This window comes from Manis javanica, chromosome 6 (assembly GCF_040802235.1).
Source record: "Manis javanica isolate MJ-LG chromosome 6, MJ_LKY, whole genome shotgun sequence".
NCBI lineage: Eukaryota > Metazoa > Chordata > Mammalia > Pholidota > Manidae > Manis > Manis javanica.
Window position 1 is genome coordinate 118,990,599 of NC_133161.1, and position 24,633 is coordinate 119,015,231.

The 24,633-nt window shown below is 34.7% G+C and overlaps 1 protein-coding gene across 7 annotated transcripts in view; it reads right to left on the bottom strand.

Moving 5' to 3' along the window:
- The window catches only part of DYNC2H1 (dynein cytoplasmic 2 heavy chain 1), a 347,628-nt gene that overhangs the window by 125,664 nt on the left and 197,331 nt on the right, over positions 1-24,633 (bottom strand). For all 7 annotated transcript variants that reach the window (XM_073239362.1, XM_073239361.1, XM_073239364.1 and 4 more), the window contains 4 exons: positions 21,081-21,241; positions 18,036-18,161; positions 15,190-15,300; positions 5,996-6,151 (listed from right to left, as the gene is read on the bottom strand). In XM_073239362.1, coding sequence (XP_073095463.1) covers positions 5,996-6,151; positions 15,190-15,300; positions 18,036-18,161; positions 21,081-21,241 — 554 coding nt within the window. The remainder of the gene's footprint in view (positions 1-5,995; positions 6,152-15,189; positions 15,301-18,035; positions 18,162-21,080; positions 21,242-24,633) is intronic.

Below are 24,633 nucleotides of genomic sequence, written 5' to 3' on the forward strand. Positions count from 1 at the left end.
CTGGTGATTAGGGGGACCAGAAAGTGAAGACAAGCAGAATACCTAGAAAGACTGAGATTGCAGCTGCTTGTGTAAAACAGGGATCCATATCCGGCTGCTCTGGGACAAAAGAAAGGCAGGCAGTCTGAGAGACTTCCTAAAGGGGCAAGGATTTCCTAGAGCTTACTGCTCAGGAGAAATGACAGGTAGACAAAATTGTCCAGGTGCACTCTGCTCAGCAGGTTGGGAACATTCCGGACCTTCAGGAGCTCCATTCCCCAGCTGGATATGCAGCTACAATGCCCACCATGACACACAGCCTGCTACGCCTTCCTCCCAGGCAGCCAACCCCTGGCAGATGAACAATCAGCCGCTGCCCTGGCATCAGGCCAGCCAGAGAGAAGCCCCACATACAGCAGCTACCACCACAAAGCATAGAGGCTTACACCTGTGTGTTCGGCCCACTGGTTCTGGCAGTGGAGACAGGCATAGCAGCCAGGAAGCAGGAAACAACTCTTTCCTCCAACCAGGAACCAACACTGCACCCCTGCAATGCACGACATCACTCCAGGGGCTGAGCAGTCCAAGAGAGTAGAGCTTCTGGGCACTAGAGCGTGCCAAATAAAAATATGAAATGTCAAAAGAACCTGGTTCAAACCAAATAGTACAAACACCAGAAAAAGAATCAAATGAAACTGATCTCATCAATCTTCCAGAAAGAGATTTCAAAATAAAAATCATAAACATGCTTATGGATGTATAGAAACATATTCAAGAACTCAGAAATGAATTCTGGTCAGATAACCAATCATTAAGGAAAACAATGGAGGGTTCTAAGATTAGATACAGTGGAGGAGATGATAAATGAAATAGAAATTAGGGAAGAGGAATACAAAGAAGTTGACACAGAGAAAGATAAAACGAAGGCTAAGAATGAAAGAATATTGAGAGAACTGTGTGACCAATCCAAATGGAACAATATTCGAGTTAAATGAATACCAGAAGAAGTAGAGAGAGAAAAAGGGATAGAAAGTGTCTTTGAGGAGGTAATTGCTGAAAACTTCCCCAATTTGGGGAAAGGGATATTCTCTCAGGCCATGGAGGTGCACAGATCTCCCAACACAAGGGACCCAAGGAAGACAACACCAAAACATATAATAATTAAAATGGCAAAGATCAAGGATAAGGACAGACTATTAAAAGCAGCCAGAGAGAGAAAAAAGATCACATACAAAGGAAAACCCATCAGGCTATCATGAGACTTCTCAGCAGAAACCCTAAAGGCCAGAAGGAAGTGGCATGATATATTTATTACAATGAAGCCAGAAGGGCCTGGAACCAAGAATACTCTATCTGGCAAGATTATCATTTAAATTTGAAGGAGGGATAAAATTTCCAGATAAGCAAAAGCTGAGAGAATTTACCTCCCACAAATTGTCTCAACAGCATATTTTGGAGTGACTGCTATAGAAGGAAGTGTTCCTAAGAATAAACAGCTGTCACCAGAGGTAATAAAATGACAGAAAAGAAAGTAGAACAATTAATTACAAAGCAAATGCAAAATTAAATCAACTACCCCAAAGTCAGTTAAGGCACAGACAAAGAGTACAGAATTAGATACCTAAAATATAAAGACTGGAGAAAGAAGAAAACAGAGGAGTAAAAAAAAAAAAGAATGTTTAGATTGTATTTTGTAACAGCATACTAAATGAGTTAAGTTAGACCCTAAGACAGTAAGGAAGTTAAACTGGAACCTTTGGTAAACACAAATCTAAAGCCCACAATGAAAATAAGTACATACCTATCGATAATCAACATAAATGTAAATGGTCTGAATGCACCAATTGAAAGACATAGAGTCACTGAATGGATAAAAAAACAAGACTCAACTATATGCTGCCTACAAGAGACTCACTTCAAACCCAAAGACATACACGGATTAAAAGTGAAGGGATGGAAAAAGATATTTCATGAAACTAATACGGAGAAAAAAGCAGGAGTTCTGGTACTCGTATCAGACAAAATAGCCTTCAAAACAAAGAAAGTCACAAGAGACAGAGAAGGATATTACATAATGATAAAGGGGTCAATCCAACAAGAAGATATCACCATTACAAATATCTACGCACTCAGCACAGGAGCACCTACTTATGTGAAACAAATACGAACAGAATTAAAAGGGAAAATAGGATGCAATGCATTCATTCTAGGAGACTTCAACACTTTACTCACTCCAAAGGACAGATCAACCAGATAGAAAATAAGTAAGGACACAGAGGCACTGAAAAACACATTAGAACAGATGGACCTAACAGACATCTACAGAACACTCCATCCAACAGAAACAGAATGCACATTCTTCTCAAGCACACATCGAACATTTTTCAAGAACAGACCATACACTAGGCTACAAAGAGAGCCTCAGTAAATTCAAAAAGACTGAAATTGTACCGACCAGCTTCTCAGATCACAAAGGAATGAAGCTAGAAATGAATTATGCTAAGAAAACAAATAAGCCCATGAAATATGGAGGCTGTACAACATGTTCCTAAATAGCCAATGGATCAATGACCAAATTAAAATGGATATCAAGCAATATATGGAGATAAATAACAACAATAATTCAACACTGCAAAATCTGTGGGACATGGCAAAGGTGATGCTAAGAGGGAAGTATATTGTAATACAGGCCTACCTTAGGAAAGAAGAACAATTCCATATGAACAATCTAAACTCACAATTAATGAAAGTAGAAAAAGAAGAATAAATGAGACCCAAAGTCAGTAGAAGGAGGTAGTTAATAAAGATTGGAGCATAAATAAAGAAAATCAAGAAGAATAAAACAATAGAAAGAATCAATGAAAGCAGGAGCTGTTTCTCTGAGAAAAATAAACAAAATAGATAAATCCCTAGCCAGACTTATCAAGGAAAAAGGGAGTCTACATACATAAAAGAATCAGAAATGAGAAAGGAAAAATCACTATGGACACCACAGAAATACAAAGAATTATGAGAGAATACTATGAAAAATCATATGCTAACAAACTGGATAACCTAGAAGAAATGGACAACTTTCTAGAAAAATACAACCTTCCAAGGTTATCCCAGAAAGAAACAGAAAATCTGAACAGACCAAGCACCAGCAACTAAATTGAACTGGTAATCAAAAAATTGCTTAAGAACAAAACCCTTGAACCAGATGGTTTCACTACTGAATTTTATCAAACATTTAGTTAAGACCTAATACCCGCCCTGCTTAAAGCATTCCAAAAAGTAGAAGAGGAAGGAATGCTCCCAAACTCATTCTAAGAGGCCAGCATCACTCTAATACCCAAACCAGGCAAAGACACCACAAAAAAAGAAAATTATAGATCAATATCCCTAATGAACAGAGATCCAAAAATACTCAACAAAGTATTAGCAAACCGAATTCAAAAATACATCAAAAGGATCATCCATCATGATCAAGTAAGATTTATTCCAGGGATGCAAGGACAGTGCACCATTCAAAAATCCATCAACATCATCATCCACATCAACAAAAAGGAGGACAAAAAACATAATCATCTCCATAGATGCTGAAAAAGCATTGGACAAAATTCAACATCTATTCATGATAAAAACTCTCAACAAAATGGGTATAAAGGGCAAGTACCTTAAAATAAAAATGGCCATATATGATAAACCCAAGGCCAACATCAAACTTAACAGCGAGAAGCTGAAAGCTTTTCCTTTAAGACGGGGAACAAGACAAGGATGCCCACTCTCCCCACTTTTATTCAACATAGTTCTGGAGGTCCTAGCAATGGCAATCAGAAAACACAAAGAAATAAAAAGCATCCAGATTGGCAAGGAAGAAGTGAAACTGTCCCTGTTTGCAGATGACATGATACTGTACATAAAATACCCTAAAGAACCCACTCCAAAACTACTATATCTAAAGTAAGAATTCAGCAATGTTGCAGGATACAAAATTAATACACAGAAATCTGTTGCATTCCTATACACTAATGATAAACTAGCAGAAAGAGAAATCAGGAAAATAATTCCATTCACAATTGCATCAAAAAGAATAAAATACATAGGAATAAACCTAACCAAGGAAGTAAAAGACCTATACTCTAAAAACTACAAGATACTCATGAGCAAAATTAAACTAGATACCAATAAATGGAAACACATCCCATGCTCATGCATAGGAAGGATTAATATTGTCAAAATGGCCATCCTGCCTAAAGCAATCTACAGATTCAATGCAATTCCTATTAAAATAACAAGAGCAATCTTCAACGAACTAGAAAAAATAGTTCTAAAATTCATATGGAACCATAAAAGACCTCCAAATAGCCAAAGCAATCCTGAGAAGGAAGAATAAAGCAGGCAGAATCATGCTCCCTGACTTCAAGCTCTACTACAAAGCCACAGTAATCAAGACAATTTGGTACTGGCACAAGAACAGACCCATAGACTAATGGAATGGTCTACAGAATCCAGATATAAACCAAAGCATATAAGGTCAATTAATATATGATAAAGGAGCTATGGATATACAGTGGGGAAGACAGCTTCTTCAACAGCTGATGTTGGCAAACTGGACAGCAACATGCAAGAAAATGAAACATGATTATTGTCTAACCCCATACACAAAAGTAAATTCAAAATGGATCAAAGACATGATGGTAAGTCATAAAACCATAAAACTCTTAGAAGAAAACATAGGCAAAAATATCTTGAATAGAAACATGAGCAACTTTTTCCTGAACACATCTCCTCGGGCAAGGGAAACAAAATAAAAAATGAATAAATGGGATTACATCATGCTGAAAAGCTTCTGTACAGCAAGAACACCATCAGCAGAACAAAAGATATCCTACAGTATCGAAGAATATATTTGTAAATGACATATTTGACAAGGGGTTAACATCTAAAATATATAAAGAACTCACACATCTCAACACCCAAAAAGCAAATAACCATATTAAAAAATGGGCAGAGGATGTAAACAGACACTTTCCAAAGAAGAAATTCCAATGGCCAAAATGCACATGAAAGGATGCTCCACATCACTAATTATCAGGGAAATGCAAATTAAAATCACAATGAAATATCACGTCACACCAGTTAGGATGGCCAACATCAAAAAGACAAACAACAACAAATGTTGGCGATGATGAGGAGAAAGGGGAACCCTCCCACACTGCTGGTGGGAATGTAAATTAGTTCAACCACTGTGGAAAGCAGTATGGAGGTTCCTCAAAAAATTGAATAGAAATAAGAATAGTTAAATAATTAAATAGAAATACCATTTGACCCAGGAATTCCTCTCCTAGGAATTTACCCTAAGACTGCCAGAGCCCAGTCAGAAAAAGACATATGCACCCCTATGTTTATTGCAGCACTATTTATAATAGTCAAGAAATGGAAGCAACCTAAGTGTCCATCAGTAGATGAACGGATAAAAAAGATGTAAGAAGATGTGGTACATACACACAATGGAATATTATTCAGCCATGAGAAGAAAACAAATCCTACCATTTGCAACAATATGGATGGAGTTAGAGGGTATTATGCTCAGTGAAATAAGCCATGCAGGGACAGACAAGTACAAAATGATTTCACTCATCTGTGGAGCATAAGAACAAAGCAAAAACTGAAGGAACTGAAGAGCAGTAGATTCACAGAACCCAAGAATGGACTAACAGTTGCCAAAGGGAAAGGGATTGGGGAGGATCAGTGAGAAGGGAGGTTTAAGGGGAATAAGGGGCATTACAATTAGCACACATAACATAGGGGGCGGGGCATAGGGAAGGCAGTACAGTGCACAGAAGACCAGTAGTGACTATATAGCATCTTACTTTGCTGATGGACAGTGACTGTAATGGGGTATGTGGTGGGGACTTGAGAATGGGGGGATTCTAGTAACCACAATGTTGCTCATGTGTTTGTATATTAATGATACCAAAAGAAAAAAAAACATGTACAACTCAGAATAGATGAAAGACATCTTCTTACTTACCTGTGGAATATAATTTCTTCTTTCCTGACATGCAGCATGAAACCAAGCAAAACTGAAGAGAGCATGAGCTCGATGTACATTATCTTTTTTGCTAATTTGCTCAGGAGTCCAAGATTCATAAGTACGCATTAAATTCTTCTTCAAACCTGGAGGTGACTAAAGAAATAAAAATTAACAGACTTCATATTGTTTAAAATCTAACAAATAAAATAATCAATTTAACATGCATGAGAACATATTTTAATGAAAATTTTCACCATTACCAAGGTTGATTTACATTATTTTATGTAACTTCAGAGTGTATAGATATTAAAACTAGTTTTAAACTTATACCTAACTGTTCATATCAATTATAAATCCAGTAGTTAAATAATTATTTTTTAAATGACTACATTTTTGAAAATTACATTGAAAATTATTAGCTTTTCAAATTAAAAAAATTCTGTATAACCAACAATACTAAAAATAACCAAAAGACTTTTATTTGATCCTTCAGGTATTTTACTAAAACTAAATCATCACTTGTAATACGAATGTTATAGTCATTGTTATGGGCAGGTGTTTTTACTTGAATATGCCATTACTCCCTCTTTAGGTGCTCTTTAAATTTTCATGAGACCTTCAACATACTATTTACATTTAGTGTTATCCATTCATCCTTGCACATTAGTCCATAACAATTAAAATGGGTATTACTTCTAGGCCCATAAACACAAATTCAAACCCAGGAACTGAAATTGTATGTTGAACTAATACTCATTCAAAAAACACTTGCTGTAAGGGGCATTATGATTAGCACACATAGCGTGGGGTGAGGGTCATGGGGAAGGCAGTATAGCACAGAGAAGACAAGTAGTGACTCTATAGCATCTTACTACGCTGATGGACAGTGACTATAATGGGGTATGTGGTGGGAAATTGATAATGGGGGGAATCTAGCAACCACAATGTTGCTCATGTGATTGTATATTAATGATCCCAAAATCAAAAAAAAAGGAAAAGGAAAAGGAAAAAAAAAAACAACAGTTGCTGACATGTCCAGAATCTATTACATTTTTAAATCACCAAAGTGAAGAAACACTTTGAATTCTTAGAAAAAAAGCAGAATAAACCCATTTCCAAAAACAATTTTTTCTAGTATTAAAAGAAATTAATGTGAATTATCTAATTTATTTTAGCTTGTTTTAAAAGCAAAAATTTTTCTCAAAAATGGTTTCTAACATAAAAATAATAAATAATATAAGGCAGTATTTTAAGAATGTTTGCTAAAAAGAATCTTTGCAATCCTTGTCTTTTTTTTCTCAAATACTTTTTGTATAAATGGAAAAAAAAACATTGATTTACTAAGAACATATCCAAGTTTATACTTTTTAAATGAAAATATTTTATGATTATGAAACATCTACAAAATATTATCACAGGATAGACCAAATTTTCAAGTACTGTTCAATAAAATATAACATTAATAGGAAAATTAACAACTACTTAGGAGTTTTTTTAAAAATGCCCTATATTAAAGATTATGCAAAATGAATAACTCACTGGGGGCTGCAGGAAAAAGATGGCAGAGTAGGAAAACAAGTCCAAAACCTCCTCTCAAAAACACATAAAAGAACAAAACACAGCAAATAAATCTAAACCTGAAAATGACCTGAGGACTGCAGAACAAACCACCTACACCTGGGGAAGATGAGAAGCCCACCTGGAAAAGAGTGAAGTGGCAGAGCCACAGTTGAGTGGGGCCCAAGACCTCCCCACCACCCAGCCCACAGAGGGGATGAAGAGCAACAGAGCGGGGAGGGGAAAGGAGCTCAGGAGCCCTGGAGACCTGTTCCAGGAGCACAAGTCCACATTACATTGGATTCTGGTGATTAGTGGGGCTGTATACCAGGGACAGCTCAAACATTCTGGGATGCTGAGACTGCAGCCACTTGTGGAGGAGAGGCATGCTAGGCCAGTCCTAAGACCCAAAGCAGAGGTGGCAGTTTGAAAGACTTGCCAGCAGTGGAAGAGATGCCAGAGGGGTGAAGGTTGGATGGAGCTCTCTCTTCATGAGAAAGGGCAGGTGGAGGATACCTCCCCAGCCCTCCCTTGGCCCTCCTCTTGGGAGCCCCAGAAACTCCATCCCCTCACTGGCAACTCAGCCCCAAGTCAGGTCCCTGCATGCACTGTTGGGGAGCCAACCCACTTGGCCCAGCAACAGTGTCAATCTTTGCTGCTTGGCAGGCAGAGGGAGACTCTTCCAGCTTCCTTGCCCCATTTCACCCCAACCAGGAAGTGCCTGCAGGAGCCAAACCCAAGAGCTCCTTCTTACCCACAAGTCCCACCACCACACAGCTGCACAATGGCCCCACCCACCCCATGAACACTGCAGCTCTACCATTGCTGCTGGGTAGGCAGAGGGCAGCCCACTCACAACGATCCCAGCAGAGGCTTCTGCTCAGAACACAAAAGTGGAGCCTGAGGCAAACTGCCTGCCCAAACTAAGACCACTATGGAAGACAGACAGAAAGGTAGCCCCGCGAACTGCCTGGAAGCATAGCAGATCCACCTAACCAAAGGAAGAAACACAGAAATCCTGACAAAATGAGGAAGCAGAGGAATATGTTCCAAACAAAACTACAGGATAAGACACCAGAAAGAGGACTAAATGAAATGGAGATCACCAATTTTCTTGATAAAGATTTCAAAGTAAAAGTCATAAACATGCTCACTGATTTACAAAAATGTATTCAAGATCTCAAGAAGGAGCTGAAAAAGAAATAGAAGAGCTGAAAAAGAGTCACTCAGCTGAAGAACACGGTAACCGAAATGAAATATCCAATGGAGGGATTTAAGAGTAGATTACTGCAAGTAGAGGAGACACTCAGTGAGATGGAGATCAGAGAACAGGAACACAACAAAACTGAGGAACAGAGGAAAAAAGGTGTCTACGAATGAAAGAATGAGAGAGCTGTGTGACGACTCCAAATGAAACAATATTCACATAGTAGGGGTACCAGAAGGAGAAGACAGAAACAAAGGGATAGAAAGTCTCTTTGTGGAAATAATTTGTTGAAAACTTCCCAAGTCTGGGGAAGGAAATAGACACTCAGGTCATGGAAGCACAGAGATCCCCTAACAGAAGGAACCTGAGGAAGACAACACCAAGACATATAATTAAAATGGCAAAGATCAAAGACAAGGACACAGTACTGAAAGCAGCCAGAGAGAGAAAAAAGATTGCTTATAAAGGAAAGCACATCAGGCTATCAGCAGCCTTCTCAGCAGAAACATTACAGGCCAGAAGTGAGTGACATGAAATATTTAATGTACTAGAACAAAAGGATCTCCAACCAAGAATCCTCTACCTGGCAAGATTATCATTTAAATTTGAAGCATGAGTTAAACAATTTCCAGATAAACAAAAGTTGAAGGAATTCACCACTACTAAGCCAGCCTTACGGGATATGTTAAAGGGATGGCTATATATGGATATGTTCCTAAGGCTAAATAGCTTTCACCAGTAAAAATTAACCCAAAATAAAGGTAGTAGACCAATTAACTACCAAGAAAGTACAAAATTAAAACAAAACAAGCAAAATCAACTATGGATAAAATCAGTCAAGGGATACACAAAAAGTGCAGATTATGACATCTAGTACATAAAGTGTGGAGGAGGAAGAAGAAGGAAAAAGTACCTTTAAATTGTGTTTGAAATAGAGTAATCATCAATTTAATATAGACTGTTATATAGTAAGGAAGCTATCCTTGAACCTTTGGTAACCACAAAACTAAAGCCTACCAAATATACACAAAAGATTAAAGAAGAAAAATCTAATCACAACTAAAGTAAGCCATCAATAAAAAGAAAAGAGTATAAGAGAGGAAGAAAGGAAGGGAGGGAAACTATTAAAACAAACAGAAAACAATAAAATGGAAAAAGTACATATCTATCAATTATCACCTTCAATGTATCAATCAAAAGACATAGAGTGGCAGAATAAAGAAACAAGACCCATCGACATGCTGCCTACAAGAAATACATTTCAGATTCAAAGACATACACAGACTAAAAGTGAAGGGATGGAAAAAATATTTCATGAAAATAATAGGGAGAAAAAGCAGAAGTAGCAGTACTAAATGGATTTCAAAACAAAAAAAGTAACAGGAGACAAAGATGGACATTACATAATGATAAAGGGGTCAGTCCAACAAGAGGATATAGCCATTATAAATATCTATGCACCCAACATAGGAGCACCTAAGTATTAACAGATACTACAAGAATTAAAGGGGGAAACAGATTGCAACACATTCATTTTAGGAGACTTTAACACACCACTCATATCAATAGACAGATTAACCATATAGAAAAAAAAATAAGGAAACAGAGGCACTGAACAATACATTAGATCAGATGGACTTAACAGATATCTACAGAACATTCCACCCAAAAGCAGAGGATACACATTTTTCTCAAGTGTACATGCAACATTCTCCAGAATAAATCACATACTAGGCCACAGTAAGAGTTCAATAAATTCAAAAAGATTGAAATTATATCAAGCAGCTTCTCACACCACAATGGTATGAAACTAGAAATAAATTACACAAAGAACACAAAAAGACCTATAAATACATGGACGCTAAAAAAGTTTCTTTACAATTACAATTATTAAGATATACTGAAGATTTTCTATCAAATTATAAAACAGTAAAAAATAGATGGTTCCATTGCAAACTAGAACAAATAGTTCTAAAATTTATATGGAACCACAAAACACCCCAAAAAGTCAAAGCAATTCTGAGAAGGAAGAACAAAGCTGGGGGCACTAGGCTCCCTGACTTCAAGCTCTACTTAAAAAGCCACAGTAATCAAAACAATTTGGTATTGTCACAAGAACATATTCATAGATCAATGGCACAGAATAGAGAGCCCAGATATAAACTCACACATATATGGTCAATTAATATGTGATAAAGGAGTCATGAATATAAATTGGGGAAAAGACAGCCTCTTCTATAACTGGTGTTCAAAAACTGGACAACTACATGTAAGAGAATGAAACTGAATTACTGTCTAACTCCATATACAAAAGTAAACTCAAAATGGATCAAAGATCTGAATGTAACTCATGAAACCATAAAACTCTTACAATAAAATAGGCAGGAATCTCTTGAATATAGGTATGAGCAATTTTTTCCTGGACACATCTCCTCAGGCAAGGGGAACAAAATAAAAAATGAACAAGTGGGACTACATCAAACTGAAAATCTTCTGTACAGCAAAGGACACCATCAGCAGAACAAAAAGGCATCCTACAGTATGGGAGAATATATTCATAAATGACTCATCTAATAAGTGGTTAACATCCAAAATATATAAAGACTCATATGCCTCAAGTCCCAAAAAACAAATAACCTGATTAAAAATTTGGTGGAGAACTTAACATACATTTCTCCATAAAAGAAATTCAGATGGCCAACAGGCACATGAAAAGATAATCCACACTGTTAACCATCAGGGAAATGCAAACTAAAACCACAGTTGAGGTATCACCTCACACCAGTTAGAATGGCCACTATCTGAAAGACAAGAAAACAACAAATGTTGGCAATGGTGCAGAGAAAGGGGAAACCTCCTACACTGCTGGTGGGAATGTAAATTGTTGCAACTGCTGTGGAAAGCAATCTGGAGATTCCTCAAAATTAAAAATAGAAATACCATTCAATCCAGTAATTCCACTTCCAGGAATTTACTCAAAGAAAACAAAATCTCTGATTCAGAAAGATGTATGCACCCCTATGTTTATCGCCACACTATTTGCAATAGCCAAGATATGGAAGCAACCTAAATGTCCATTGATAGATGAATGGATAAAGATGTGCTACATATACACAATGGAATATTATTCAGTCATGAAAGAAAAAGAAAAGCCATTTGCAACAACATGGATGTATCTAGAGAGTATTATGCTCAGTGAAATAAGGCAGGTGGAGAAAGACAAATACCATATGGTTTCACTTATTTGTGGAATATAAAAACAAAGCAAAAGAGAACGAATAAAACAGCAGTAGACTCTACACACTGAGAACTGACTAGTGGTTACCAAAGGGGAGCTGTTGGGGCAGGTATGGCAGGAGTGTGAAGAGGATAAAGGGGCCAATAATTTGCAATCACATCATAAGTTGGTCACAGGGCTGGTAGTACAACATGAAGACTATAGTCAGTGATTCTGTAACATCTTTCTACATTGACAGATAGTAACTGCCTAGAAGGAGTGAGGATTTAAAAATATGGGTAACTGTTGAACCACTGTATTGTACATTTGAAACCAATGTAAGATTTGTATCAATGATATGTGAATTTTTAAAAAAACTTGAAAAGATCCACACCCTTTAACACGGTAGCACTTTCTGTAGAAATATTTTAAGAAAATAATCCTTCAAGAAAATCAGTTATCTGTATCAGGATGTTTACAGCAGTTATGTAACAAAATTTGGAAGTAATTAAAACAAAAAAAATGAAAAAATCATATACCATTACAAAGAAAATCATACACAAATATAGACTATTTGAAGAATAGCAAAATGAAAACACTAACATGTCAAATTATTAGATAAAGCCAAAGATATATTCAATGGCAAATTAAAGACTTAAAATAATTTCAATTTCAATATATGCAGGTAAATATAAATCAACTAAGCCACACAGAAATCATGAAGAACAAAAGCTAATACAAATCTGAGGAAAACATAAGGAAAAATAAATAAGGAATTTCAGGACACAGAAAAGAATTTTTTTAAAAGTAAATTAATAAGTCTGACATGTTCAAATAAATTTTTTAAAACAACCTTGGCAACTAATCAGAACAGAAAAAATAAACAATAAAATAGAAATTTAACTATTTTTAAAGATAATATATATATGTGTGTACATATATGTACCTTCAGTAATAATTTTTCACATAACAAACTGCATTATTTTGTAGATTAAAATCATCTACATTATTTAAGAAATAGGAAAACAAATTAACCAACTATTTAAATTAAACTCAAAATTTCCATAAAAATATATTCAAATTACCTCCTAACTCTAGATTTAGTGAAACATTTACTGTATTCTTCCTACATGACAGGTATCATAAGAGAAATATAAGAAAATGAGAAGAAAAATTGTCTTTTTTCATGGCTTATACAATTCAGTTCTAGATGGAGTTCAGTAGAAAAACTATACTGGGAGAGTGGCTAGAGAAGATTCTGGGAAGGTTTTTTTAATTAAACATTATAATAACATTCATTCAATTAACATATTTCCAAATATTATATCATGTTTGCATTCCTAAATTAGTCCTTACCCCTTTTCTTCTTTAAATGACACTAACACCTTCAGATGAAAACTAAGAATAGAAGTACCGGTCTAAAATAACAGGGAGCTAAACACTAATAAGATATTTTTCTTCAGAAACAAAGAATATATAAAACAAGTTTCTACAAATCAAGAGATAATACAAGAACCTCATTTATTATAAAGTGTTTAAAAATTTTAATGCAGTGTTATTATTTTATTTATGACTTTGACCACTTACATAATATCATTATAATACATATGGTTTTAGATATATCAAGTATGGGGAGGATCTGCCAAGCATAGTATGTTAGAAGGATAGACAGATGGACAGATAAAAAGGAAGGACGAGAGGAAACAAACACTGAAAATCTAACTTAGCTATGTCAAAAAACAAGTAATATGAAAACTGATAACCATGTACCAAAAAAATGAACTTGGACCCTTATCTAACACCATATGTAAACATTAATTCATAATGGATTGAAGACCTAAACGTAAGACCTGAAACTATAAAACTCCTAGAAAAAAGCATGGAAAAGCTTTGGTACATTGGATTTGGCAATGATGTTTTGAATATGATATCAAAAACACAGACACAAAAGAGACAAATGGAAGTACATCAAACTTTTTAAAAACATCTTTCAAAAATATCAAAGAAAACAACCAACACAGTGGTAAGACAACCCTATGGACTGGGAGAAAAAATCTGTAAACTATATATCTGAAAAGAAACTCCTACAACTCAATAACAGAATATATAAAAAACTACTACAAACTCAACAACAAAAAATTAATCCAATTAAAAAATGGGTAAAGAATTCGAATGGACATTTCTCCAAAGCAGATATACAAATGGCCAAACGAGCATATGAATAGATGTTCAACATAACTACCAAGGAAATGCAAATCCAAACTGCAGTGATACATCACTGCACATCATTAGGATGGCCACTATTAAAGAAAACAAAACAGAAAATAAGAAGTGTTGGCAAGGAAGCAGAGAAATTGTGTGTGGTTGGTGGGAATATAAAGTAGCATACTTCAACAGAAAACAGTATGGAGAATTCTCAAACACTTAAAAATAGAATTAACACATAATCCAGCAATTCCATCTTTAGGTATATATCCAAAAAAAAATGAAAATAGTATCTCAAAGAGATATTTGTCCACCCATGTTCATTACAGCATTATTCACAATAGTCAAAGGTAGAAAACCTCAATGTCCATGGGCAGATGAATGTATAAAGAAAACATAGTATATACATACAATGGGATATTATTCAACCTTCAAAAAAGAAGGCAATCCTGTCATATACTACAACGTGGATGAACCTTGAGAATCTTATGCCAAGTAAAATATAAGCCAGTCACAAAAACACAATACTACACGATTCTACTTATATAAGATATCTAAAATAGTCACACTCATAGAAACAGAAAGTAGTATAGTGATTTAGTGATTGCCAGGTGTGGAAGGAGAAGGAAATGGGTAGCTGCTATTCAATAGATACAGTCTGTTTTACAAGATGAAAAAGTTCTAAAGACCTGTTACACAACAAGATAGGCATAATTAACACAGTGGTACTATATATCTAAGAATGGTTACAATGGTAAATTGCATGTTACGTGTCTTTTACTGATAAACACAATGAAACATCAAATTTATGAAATAAATTTGAAAGGAAAGTTTAAATGTATTTTTATAAATATTGTATGCTATTATTTATGCATATTTTATTTCACCTAAATGTAAAGGGAAGTTTCTGTGTGTTTCATATAATAGATGGTTGTTTACAGAGCTTTAGAAGGATGTAGAGATTACTGCAATTATACAACTAGTGAATTGAATTTTAAAACTTACCTCATATGTTATCTTCAAACTTGACTGTAATAAAATAGGAGTAAAGTTGGGATGAACTTCTGCGGTCAGCCAAAGACGAAAGGTATCTTTAGGTTGAAGAGTATTCAATTCCTTGTTTATGAAAACAACAATACAAATCTACTTAAATATACACACAAATGTCCATTTTATAATTATTAATGAGTAATTTTTCATACTCAAATCTTTCTATGACATTCTGATATTTCTAAATGTTCTGATTATATTTCCTTTACATTTTCATCTTCCCTGTAAGTAGCTTAGTGTAATAGATAAGAACTTAGATTTGGAACTAGGCCAATTGCGTTGAGAACCAAATTCTACTACTCATTTGCTATGTGACTTTGGGTACTATAATAATAGTACCTACCTCATAGGATTGTGTAAAACATTTAAAACAGCACCTGGCATACAGTAAGTACAAAATAAATGTTAGCTGTAATTGCTATGCTCAACTACCAGCCATCTTCAGGCCTTCAGATTTTCATTGCTTCAACACATACTTCCACAAGAGTTACATAATGATATCAAGTCCTTCATTGACAATTTTAGTGTATCCTATTGCCTATACAAATTTAAACCTTTACTATACAAATTCATCCACCCATGCTGTTTGCTTTAGTCATTTATTCACATTTTTTTGCCTCTGTCTTTACTCATATTATTTTCTTTGTAACCTAACAAATGCTTGTTCATCTATCAAAATTTAATTTATCTGTCTTAAAGGATATCTTCTCCCACTGTTCACTACCACAACAGTCTCAGGCAGAATTAATTACTAATGGAATTTTCTAAATTCTCTTCTCTACTACAATACAGTCATTAATGTGGTCTGTCTCTTCTAAATCAAGTTCCTAGGAAGCAAGTACACATTTGGTTGTAATGAATACCTAGGACAGACAATTCTTTTTTTCTGTCCTCAGCAAGTGTCTGCAGAATGGATAAAAGACAGAAGAAATATTGAGAGCTCTAAAAGAGAATAAAGTCTAAAAATTATTTTAATAAATATAATCTATGTATAATACTAACATTATTACTATAATATGAAAGGTAGAGTTAAGCTGACCAAAAACAGCAAAAGAATTGGCCATTAAAAACATTGTTTTTGCTTAAAATCATAAATTATTAAATGATACCTAATAATAATTTTAAAATATAAAATTTATAAAATATTTTGCCTTGGGTTAGCACATTTTAAGAAAAGGTAAAATAAAAACATTTGTGATATAGTTGGGCTTAAAATAAATTTGTAAACTTATATCCAAATAATTCATCCAAACTTCCCAAAAGAATTTTTTTGTTATAATCTACCCTGCATGCTTCAAAAATTTATAATTAAGATTTTCTTCCAAAGTAATAAATGTGATTGTATTTTATGTAGATTAATAGCTATCAGTCTGGAACAGAAAGAAGGATTCAAGTATTCACAGGTCTTTATGTTTTAAAAATTTATATTTTTCTACATTAGCGATTTGAATACTCATACATACCTCAGTTCCAAAATCTACATATCTACTTCCGATTATAAGTAAAGAATCATCATGGTCCATTAGTTCACTCAGTTATTAGCTTATTCTTCAAAGATTCATTGATTACCTATTTTGTGCAAGGTACTAATAGTTGATGATTTATTAGGACCACACAAATTTTCAACACATCACAATTAGGTTAGCTCCTCTATCAATCCACTCTATTCTGTTAGATTCTATTCTAAATAATACCTCTGCCGGATTGATTAATTAATTATTAACTCCCACTAAGGCTCTCCTTTGATTCTCTATGTTGTAATGTTAGGTAGAAAGCTACACTTGAGCAGCTGGGGAAGGAGAAGATAAAATTCAAGGAAAAACCACCCAAACCCTGCCCAGCTGGGGCGGGCCTCCCACTTGAAAACAACAAAGGCTTTGCGGGGAGATAATTTCCTTGCCTATCAGGACCAGGCCAATCCGGTCCCAACCAGATCACAACATCACAATACAGGTGCAATCAACAAAACTGACAATCGCCCAAACCAGACCACATCATAATCTCATTAAAATAATATATATATACATTGCTCTTTTGCTCCTATACCCCTACTCCCCACCCCTCACTCTGTGGGCTTTCTGTGGACATTCTGGGAAAGAACATATGCATCAACAGGGATGGCTATATAAGTGGACCTGTCAATCAAAGAGGCACCTCCTAGCCAGAATGTAACAAAAAGGCTTCCTGCCTTAAGGATAGAAGCCTTTGTCTACCTTGACTCTGGCCCACTCTTCCCTTAGTGTATATTCAAATAAACTTTCATTCTGCTTTGCCATTGTGTCTCTGCCTTCCAATTCTTTGTTTCAGTGGGGACAAGAACTGAGGAGAACAAACTCAACCCACAACAACTAGGACAAAAATTCTAAGCTCTTCTGCATGGTTCACAGGGTACTCAGTAATACAGCCCTTCCCAGCCATACAACTCCGTTGCCCCAGATTGCTCTGCCTGGCCCTTCCAGTACTTTCAAAACCAGCTTCATGTACTCCTCTACCACCACATCTCTATTTTGTGCTGCTGGAATTAACTCTGATACCCATATTTTCTCCCCTTACAGAGCTAAAACACATAATATAGCCTTCAAAGAACATCTCGCCTCATCTTTCACCACCCAAGACCATATCCATGTACAAAAAAACATATTTGAGAAGAAAATACTTAACAGACTTTAAATGAACTACCCAAATACTAATTTTTTCAAAACATCATGAATAGTTATGACATTTTTTAATGCTCATGTTCCTTGGCAATTACTGAATTGAGCAGATTAGACATTATTTGCACCACATTTATCTGAATCTACCTTTTCCAGAACTGGCAGCCAAGATATCACAAGATGTAAATTCTTCAAACAGAGCCAGTCTCCAGTGCGGGCACATTCTTTCAGCATTTGGATTGCTAAATCAGCTTGACCTTGACCCATGGCAACCTGCAAAAACAAAGAACAAAATTAAGAAAGATATCTGATAACATGTTAGAACATCAGATATTTAAGTTATCCTGCGACACATGCTAAACTAACTTGATCATTGTAATCAGGGTTATAAATTTTTAATAAGAAATACCAGACTTTGTTGTCATTTCCAACACTTGGTCTTGTTTTTGTCCTTACATCAATGGCAGATTTCTAGAATTTTTTCTAGGTATTAAAATTATATTATCCTTACAGGTTTGCAAGTTATAGAATAGGATAAATAATTATGTAATTCTTACCCTCTTGAACATGGACCTTAACAATAAACTGACTTTTTTTAAACTATAGTCTTACTGAATTCTTTGAAGGGTTTAACATTAATACTGGCACTTCCTTGAAATTGCTTTTCTTTTAATTTTTCCAAAATTCCAATAGTTAATATTCTAACTATTTAAGTGTGTAATTCCATAGCCCTTTACCATTTAGCAAATCCTAATGTGTTGGTCAGCCTTAAGCCCTCTGCTCCCCTATTGCTTCCCAGGGAGAGGAGGGAGGGAGGACAAAGAGAGAGAAAAAGAGAAAGAGGGAGGAGAGAAAATGAAGAGAGGGAGAATGAGAATCCTGATCTCATTGAAATTCCATCCCAATTTTTCTAAATCCTACAATCCATCTACACTTAGGATACTCATGTAGTGAAATAGGCCTCTTTATAAAATAAAAACTTCCAAGCATTAGAAGTATTCAAGCATATGTTGAAATAACCTATATAACAGATTCAATACATGAGATTTCTGTATTATTATGATGCTTGGACTAGGGGACTACATAAGTCTAAGACTCTACAGAAGTTGTTGTCAAGAAGCTTTAGAGTGGCTTTGTGTCTGTCACTTACCATGATGTCAAGTCTAAACTCCATGTTTTTTTTTAAGGATAATTTACTTGTATATTAGCACAGCTATATCTGTGTGTGTATTTATATGTATATAAAATTGATAAGTATACATATATTGAGACTCCTGGCTCAAATTTTTTATTGGGTTCGTGGTTGACCAGCTTCAAAGAGTACTGTTCCAGATTACTTCAAACCACAGTGATTTCTTCTTTCATAATAAATACAAGATAGCATTTCATTGTTTTTTAGTTGACTTTCACAAGTATTGATTTTGGTTTCCAATTAGACTATAAAGTCTTTGAGAGTAGGGACCATGTCTAATTCATTGCATACTAAAGCATGCAACAAAACAGGCAATAAATACTCATGTATTTTTTTCCAGATCAAACTTGTCACAATTTACTGGTTGAGTTGTACATATTAGTTTGCCATTATTAAAATGGAAAAAAAAAGGCATGCACAACAGAGTCAGAGAAAAAGAAAGGATAAGCATTTTCCTGAACTGAAATGCCAGCTAAAAATAGACAACTCAAAATTTTCCATAAGTCATAAAACATGTGAAAATAGGTTAAAGGTTCATGAAACCTTATAAGAAAATACTTAGTATAAGAAAAAAATTTGTCTTTATAAAGCACAAGAAAATGTCAAGATAGTTAGCCCTCCCGAAAAATACCAATTTCTTGAATTAAATATTAAATTTTTCACATTAAGACTATATTATCCTTAGCATATATATTCAACATAGAGATAAAAGTTTTAAAATAGAAGTATGAATATATCCATATTTAAAAGTTTTACTATATTAAACAATTTTGCAAGTTTATACTCAACCTCCAGAAGTTTAAATAGTCAAACCTGTTAATGCAAGTAGTTTTACCTTTCTGCCAAAGCTAGCATAGATACAGTCTACGGAAAAGTGCTTCCCCTTCCTAAAGACGCCTCACTGAAAACTGAGTACTGTCGCAATGAATATATTAACATACTGAAACTGGAACCGAATGAAACTCACTAGAGCTGGACAATGGAAAACCTGCACAACTGAACCTAACTCTCTGTTCTGCTATCTTCTGTTTATATTCATGATAACATTCTTACTTTTCAATTTTTGGTTGCTTGAAGTATTTGCTTTTTTAATCATTATTAATTATTTTCCCACTGAAAAAGTTTTATTTATTCATTTATCATCAATTATGCATGAATTAATACATTTTCAACCATGCATGCAAACTGAATTGAAGAAAGGAGGTAACCTAAACCAAAAAATTCCTAAAGTTCCTAAGTTTACCTCAGGAAAAAGCAATATTATTATATTAGATAAATTTCACTAAAAATTATATGTATTTCTATCATTTCAGTTTTGCATGTAAATGTTGTGGTAGGTTTCTATAAAAGCATCCAAATAAACTTTTAAAAGTTATTCTCAAAATACAAGCAAATATACTGGTTTTCTATTAAAGCTTTAACAAATTATCACAATTTAGTGCCCTAAAACTAGACAAACTAATTTTCTTACCAGACATCTGAAGGTTAGAAGTTCTATGTCTAAAATCAAGGTTTCAGGAGTTTGAAAATAAAGGTAGTACTACATGTCTGTGTTCTTCTCGGAAGCTCTAGAGGAGAATCCCTCCCTTCCCTTTTCCAGTTTCTAGAAAGACCCAACATTTTTCTGCTTGTGGCCCCTTCCTCCATCTTCAAAGTCAGGAGGATAGCTTCTTTTCACCTCTCTAACCTCTGCTTCTACCATCACATCTTCCTTCCCTCTGCCTAGCTGTCTCTCTCTTGTAGGAACTGTTGTGATTATACTGGGCCCACCTGGATAATCCAGGATAATCTCTCCATGTCAAGTTGCTTAACTTATTTACACATGCAAAGTCCTTTTTGCCACAAAAAGTAACAAATTCACAGGTTCTGGGGGTCAGGTTGGCAGCACTTTAGGGGACTTTATTTGGCTTACCACCACAACAAAAAATGTTTCACTAATAGAATCGAGTAGGGCAGGAAGAGCAGTAACTAGTAAAAACAGCAGGGTAATATGTACTGACCTGGTGATAACACGCTCCGCCTCTTTCAGCACTAGCAAGTTCCTGGAGTTCCTGAGAAGGATCAGCACCCGGGGAAATAATTATCAAGATGGGTTCAATTTCTAGTGTCTCTTTGTACAAACGTTTGAGGTTTAGAGGAAGTGGGGATAACTCTTTGAGTCCTAAAAGATATATTAAAGAAATAAAAAATAAAAAGCAATGTGAACCAGAAAAAAGGCCTATTAAAACTAATTACATGATACATAGTAGAACATAACTAAGTGAATTATAATCTCATACATATTAAAATTATTCACATCCTAATACTAATAACTAACATTTATTGATTGTTTAAGGTGTCATTTTTCTTAGTGCTTTACATCTGTGATGATCATCTAATAATTACACCACCACCAAGAAGTAGGTATCCTGATTACCGCAGTTAACAGATAAAGAAACACACAGTCAGTATTATGGTCTTAATATTTGACTGTCTCCCTACAAGAGAGGATTGAACCCAACCATCCATCTACCAGATTTCATCCATCTACATGATAATTAAATGCCTACTCTGTGCCATCCACATGGGGACTGATTTCAACACGATGGGATTAACAATTTTACTCTCAAAGGGCAAAAATTTTTTTTTTTAATGTCCATGCATTGAGAGACAAAAAACATGGTCAGAATGAAAAGAATGCTTACTTTGAAGACAAAAATATATAGCTCTCAGTTCATGTTTGTTAGTCCAATGACTCTATGCAAATTACTAATACGCACTGTGTCTGTTTCCTTAATTGCAAAATGGAAATAAGACAGTCCACAGGTCATTTGGGGGGGAAATAGGATACAATAATAAAAATAGATTCCATTTATTCACCACCTTCTTTATGCTAAGCATTATATCAGGTAGTTTATTTTATGTATAAGGAAACTAATGCTCAAATTGCATTCTTGCCAAAGCCCCCCAGGAGCTAACTGCTAATTGTATTAAAAACAATTTATCTGTGCTTTTTTCCTACTCTGAAGCTCTTCACAAACTGTAAAGTCCTATATGGACAAGAAATTGTAATTTTGCTAAAGATTTAACTCTCTTCTGCTAAAATATGAATATTTCCATTAATGTATTTAGGAAATGCCAAGCTGAAGAATACCAATTTCAATTAATAATCAAAAATATATGTTTGAGCTAAGCTAAAAGGAAGAGTATGACACAGAATTTAAAAAAAGGATTAGTAGAATGCAACACAATGACTACAGTGGCCAGAAGGGCTTTTCTATATCCTCAAAAGTAGAAATAGATAATACTGTGCCTCAGAATTTGTGAAATAGCAGGAAAAAGAGATTCTTAAGGACTTCTGCAATGAAGACTTTTAAATATGAATTTAATGCCATTTAGATGGACCAAAAAAGACATTTCTAGATGACAACCTGAAAAGGAAAATTTCACTCCCCTTTATTCTTCACAAGAGCAACCCATAATGATAAGGCAGAAGTATTCTTAATACCAAAATTTATCCCAACAGTTACTTGAATTGGTGAATTGCCTGTAGAGCCATATTTATGAATTTCATTTTTAACTAAATTTGAATTGTGAATATCCTAATAGAAAAGAATTATGTACTCATGACAATGTAATAAGAATACTTTTACTTATTCAATGTCCATTTACTTATTCATAAACTCAATAAACATTCTAGGCCAATTAAATATATTATCTGATATAATCAAATGCATCAGAAGTCTTAAAAATGTGTGTGGCCTTTACCTCAAAAATTTTAATTATAATAATTTAAGAAATAATTCAATATATGAATGCAAAAGCATGTACAAGGATTTATATTGTAGCTAAAATTATTATTTCATAGCTATTATTATGTAGTTATTATTAGTTAAAAATTTGGGAAGCACATTTAGGAGTCTGAATGAATAACTTCTGATAGCCATATAATGGAACTGAAGTTACAAAAATGGTGAGGTAAGAGATAATTTGTTGAAAAGCAGATTACTCAACAGAATAGACAATATGATTCCATATTGTGATGTATATATATTTTTGTGCCTAAAAAGATAGAAAAGTATACATAAGAATGCTAACAATGAGTATCTAGGAATGACGGAATAACAGGTGTTTCTTATCTTCTTATTCCTCTATATCATCTCATAGGTCTCTAATCAAATATACCATGTGAAAAAAAAACCAAAATAAATATTAAGGTATTTTCACATAAAATGACTATTGACTGAAACATATTTCATTTGGAAAATATATGCCAATATAGAAGCTTTCTTCACAAAATTAAAATGCAGGTTACCATACCATTTTTTTATTTAACAAATATAGACTATAAACTCCATGAGGACAGGAATTCTGTTTTGTTCATCATTTTTTATCCAATACTTAGCATAAATTCAATCTTACTCCTAAAGTTAAAATTCCACAGAAGATAAATTCTTCTGTGCAAAAAGTTCATTATTCAATATTTCAAAGTATTGGGATATTCTTGATTAGAGAAAATACCATGAAAAAATCATACAATTTAAGATAAGATAGGTAATATTCATGGGTTACTTGGAATTCCATGTTAGCCATTCTGCCGACAAAACTCCAATAAAATCTGCATTACATTTTAAGTGAACTGAGTCTGTACATATAATTATTGTTTTTTTTTAACTCAAATAATTTTCACTTATGATACCATTAGAATTGTCAGTGTGAATCATTAAAACTATTCAGTAAAATTCAAGAGCCAAAACGATTCATTTCATTGTGAATCAGAGTGAAGAACTATTTGTAAATCACAGGGACCTTCTTTTTGGACCATGTATTTTTAAAATACATAATTTCATTCAAAAGAAAAAAAAAGTAAAAATGGATCAAAGAAATAATGTAAATTTTATTATATTTTATTTTACTCTAATAAAATACAGAAACAATAAAAAAGTAATTTGCAGTTTAAAAAAGAAAGATATCATTCCTGCACTTCTCAGGCACCTAAGTGAGTAAGGAAGATAGAAAGTAATTATCAAACTAATATAGATGGATATAATAGATTCCTTCTTCATCATTCTTCTCATCCTCCCCAACAGACTGATAAGCATCAGGTATATAAAATTATTCTTTCTTTATTAGAGACAAAAAAACTATAAAGATATACCACAAACATCAATAAAAAGAAAGAAAATTGGAGGCGGGAGCCAAGATGGCGGCGTGAGTAGAGCAGTGGAAATCTCCTCCCAAAAACACATAGAGCTATGAAAATATAACAAAGAAAAATCTTCCTAAAATAGAGACCACAGGACACGGGACAACATCCAGACCACATCCACACCTGCAAGAACTCAGCGCCTTGTGAAGGGGGTAAGATACAAGCCCCAGCCCGGCGGGACCCGAGCGCCCCTCCCCCCGGCTCCCGGCGGGTGGAGAGAAACCGGAGCAGTTTTTTTTTTTTGGCGAGCGCCTTTTGGAAGCCTTAGAGGGACGGGCCCCCGTTGCTGGGGAGGCAGGGTGGCGGGACCGGTGAGGAGGTGCCTGGGAACGGCGCCGGAGGACAAAGAATATCCCGCGTTTCTC